Source organism: Peromyscus eremicus, chromosome 7, assembly GCF_949786415.1.
Source record: "Peromyscus eremicus chromosome 7, PerEre_H2_v1, whole genome shotgun sequence".
Classification (NCBI taxonomy): domain Eukaryota; kingdom Metazoa; phylum Chordata; class Mammalia; order Rodentia; family Cricetidae; genus Peromyscus; species Peromyscus eremicus.
The window spans coordinates 33,804,313-33,808,532 of NC_081422.1; the positions used below are offsets into that span (position 1 = coordinate 33,804,313).

At 35.9% G+C, this 4,220-nt stretch overlaps 1 protein-coding gene across 1 annotated transcript; it reads right to left on the reverse strand.

Moving 5' to 3' along the window:
- Nucleotides 1–2,719: 2,719 nt before the first annotated feature.
- LOC131914225 (olfactory receptor 8G18-like) lies at nt 2,720–3,661 on the reverse strand. The gene has a single exon (XM_059266816.1). The coding sequence runs from the start codon at nt 3,653–3,655 to the stop codon at nt 2,720–2,722; it is 936 nt and encodes a 311-aa protein (XP_059122799.1). The 5' UTR covers nt 3,656–3,661.
- Between the last annotated feature and the right edge of the window lie 559 nt (nt 3,662–4,220).

The window sequence follows — 4,220 nt, forward strand, 5'->3', positions numbered from 1 at the left end:
GAATAACAAGGCACTCTTTTTACATTCATTTGACATCAATTTGTTCCTGTCCTTATATTTTGGAGAGACTGAGTATAAGGATGATGGGATGCTTCCAGCTAGAATGGAATATTAGAAGCTATCTTTGCATGATGCAGTAAAGAGCAGGTCAGAAGGAACAGACTGCATTCCAAAGATAGACCAAAGACAATCAACATGGGGAGTTTACATAGGAATTCATAGGACAGTGGAAAATGCGTGAAAATAGAACAATGTCAGGGGCCAAAGAAGTATAACAAGGTGAGGCTGCTTTAGAAAATCCTTCAGTTACATCTGTCCCAGTTACTAACACCCTCTCTACTTGGCCAGACCTTGTAGACCTGACACAAGGACTGAGGCTGTTCCTGCTGGTATTGTCCTGAATAGCTACTGGCATCCTAGCCTAGGGTATTGTTTAATCTCCAGGATAACACATAAAAGAAATATAAGGATCCATTTAAACGAAAGAATTTAGGAATATGAGAGCATAAAAAACAAAAAAAGAAAACAACAACAAAAACACAATGTTGAGATTTCAACTTACCCCAGTCAGAATAAAATCAAGAATGTAAAAGACAATGAATTTTGAGAGTATGTGATGAAAGGGTAACCCTCATTCACTGTTCATGGAATTGCAAACTGGCACAGCCACTGTGTAAGTCAGTGTGGTGAATTCTAACTGTTGTGAATAGCTGCTGACACTCTGGCCCAAGGTGTCAGTAATAGTAAGTAAATAAATAAAGAAAGAAGTAAATAATTTTCTATTTGACACTGAAATACCACTCTTTGCCCAAAGGACTTCACATTCTATACCACAAATTACTGTTCAGCCATGTTGATTGCATCTCTGTTCTCAATAGCTACAAAATGGAGATAACCTAAATGATCTTCAACTGATGAATAAATAAAAAAATGTAACACACATGCACAGTAGAATTACATTTATTTGTAAAGAAATTAAGTTCTAAAAATTTTTATATAAATAGAGGGAACTAGAGAATATTGAGTGAAGTAATTAAGAGGCAGAAGGACAAAAAACACCAAATGTTCTCTCTTACTGGGGATACCTGGATTCAAATCTTTGAGTTTGAGTATATAATCTAGAGGTATTGCATAAACCAGAAATATAAAAACATATGATATGAGTGGACGTCTACTCTAGAGAGGGGACTAAAGGGGTACAGGTGATATAAAGGGGGGATAGAATAACTTGGAGACACTTTAATTGGGGAGGGGGAAGGTAAAGCAATGTGGAAGAAAAGCAGGAAAAAGGACAAATACCAGTAAGAATGTTTGAAAAAGCCACAGGAAATCATATTATTTAGGTTTACCTAAACACACACACACAACCACAAACCTCCCCAAACATTATATGTTATTGCTATTGGAGTTTGTTGTTTTCCAGAAATTGAGGTAAGTCTCCTTGGCTGAAGACAACACAGGATTCTGACATGGAACTTGGATAAATAGAACTGGATTGGACCTAGAAGCCTACTCCCTGAAGACTACCATTCATAGTATGGAAAAGTGCTATCCAAGTTGCCAGGGAGTAAAACAATTAATAGTTTTATCCAGCTGAGACACTTTTGGAACACAATAATAACCAGCAAGGCAAGCTGTCCCTAAAGGTGCAATAGTAGCATTTGCATCATGATGGTAACTAAATACTATTGAATTATTCTTAGGGCCTCAATAGGAGGAAATTCATGGCTGATTCTGTAAATATAGCAAATTATGAGTTATTGATAAGGTCATGGAACCTAAAGGAGAATCTAACAGTGACTCTTTCCCAAACTTGTATAATCTCTAACTGAATATTCATAGTGATCATGTCACCCACAGATATGTGTAACTCTGACAGCAGATAGAAATCATTGTATACATCCATAACTGGTCAAAATAGAGGGAACAACTGAAGATATGGTGAAGAGCTCCAATTAATCCATCTTTGATACCACTCCTCCACTTTAGGATAAGGGAATATTTTGAAAGAGTAGATAAGAATATTCTAAGAACCAGAGTACAAGGAATTCTGTAGGGAGATGCTATTTTCTATGTGGGACAAGAAAGTGGTACTGTGAAATCTCAACAATATGGTTTCCTAAACAAGAGCCTAAATTAATGCCTGTTGATATATCAAAGTGGCAGGGGATATTTTGAAGACTGCATTCCTAAAAGAAGCAATATCTGATTGCTGGAAACAGAATTAGTTTTTCTATGCCTAAGCTTTCCTATATATAAACCTCATACATATATAATCGATATATCTATTATTTCATGTATGTATATTATATATATTGGAGGAAGATGAGGGAATGATGTAATTATAGAGCTTACAGATAAAATTTTCAAAAATGAATTGTAAAAAAGTATCACCTTTGTTGAAATTAAGAATGAAATTTATTATTTTTAAAGTAGTGTTTATCAAATATGAAGATATATATATATTAGGATGGGCTATCCATTATGGACATATGTGTCCCTGTCATCATTACTGTTGGTATATATTGTTGATTCTATGAAAAGTATGATATAATATGTGAATAGAAAATTGAATTCAAAATTATAATTGTTAAAATTATCAAAATGTCTTAGAAAATGAGTTATAACATGGGCAGGTAGATTAAAATAAAGAGTATCAACTCAAACTTTCTATTTGTGGATCACTGCTCTAATAAATAATCCTCATTTTACTTTCTGCTTACATGAACATTTTTCTTTCAAGTATTTTCTTCAAGGCCACACTGACATCCTTATTCCTCAGGCTGTAGATCAAGGGGTTCAGCATAGGTACAACAATGGTATAAAACACAGAGGACACTTTCCCTTGGTCCATGGAGTTGACTGATGACGGCTGCAGATACATGAATGCTAAAGATCCAAAGAAGATAACAACAGCCAAGATATGAGAACTGCAGGTACTGAAGGCTTTGGACCTGCCTTCTGTGGAGCGAATGCGGAGGATGCTGGCAATAATGAAGATGTAGGAAGTAATAATAGTGAGAATTGGGACAAAGATATTCAATGTACCGAAAAATAGAATCAACAATTCATTGATATAGGTATTAGAGCACGCAAGCTTCAAGAGGGGAAGAAGATCACAGAAATAATGATTGATGACATCTAATTTGCAGAATGAAATCTTAATCATGAAGCCTGTGTGAACTGATGCACAGAACACACTAAAAATATACACTCCTGAAATCAGGGAAGTATAAATCTGATAGGACATAGTTACACTGTAAAGCAGGGGGTTACAGATGGCAACATAGCGATCATATGCCATTGCAGCTAATGTGTAACACTCTGCAATGGCAAAAATGAGGAAGAAATAGAGCTGAGTCAGGCATCCAGGGTAGGAGATGGGGTTCTTCTCTTTCACAAAGCTCACCAGCAGTTTAGGGATAACAACTGTGGACTGACAGAGGTCAATGAAGGACAGACTGCTGAGGAAATAGTACATGGGGTTGTGCAAGTGGGAACTGAGCCCAATCAGTGTGACCATGCCCAGATTCCCCACCACAGTTATCACATAGATTCCTAGGAAGAGGAGGAAGAGGGGTATCTGGAGTTCTTGTTTCTCTGAGAGCCCAGCCAAGAAGAACTCAGTCACTGTGCAGTGGTTTCCTGCTGCCATATTCTGATTCAAATCCTGAAGGAGTGAAAGAAGTGTAAGTTTTGTCAGAGTGACATTATTATTATTTTCCATGTATACAAAGTCCCCATATGAATTATTTTAGAATACCTTTTCTCTATGTGTAATTACCTTAACTGGATCATCCGATACAAATAAAATATACCTTTTGTTATTAATTTTAAAGCTATCCTTAAAAACTTAAGAATGCATTTTATGTGAATTACTGCCACTAAATTCAAGCTTTGAAATTTGTTTTTGAGTTCAAAGCAATGTCTCTACATAGAGATTTAGAGTGAGTATCAGTGAGGAAAATTGTCTGACAGTCTTGAGGGAGCAAGCTCTCCCTAAAATTAATGAATTACTATCCAAAATATAATTATCCAAGTGATCTACAGAGCTTTAATTTTCACACATTTCCATTTTTTTCTACTTGTTAATGCACATAAAGTCATTAAACTTCCAAATGTGAAAATCAAATTACCTCTGGAGTAACCATTGCATTAGGTTCTGGATGTATGGTGCTGCTAGGAAGGGGTTTCTGGTTTGGGAACCATTCTTGGGAGAA

What these genes read in the sequence shown, in the direction of transcription:
- LOC131914225 (XM_059266816.1), bottom strand. Translation starts at nt 3,655, where the DNA reads ATGGCAGCAGGAAACCACTGCACAGTGACTGAGTTCTTCTTGGCTGGG.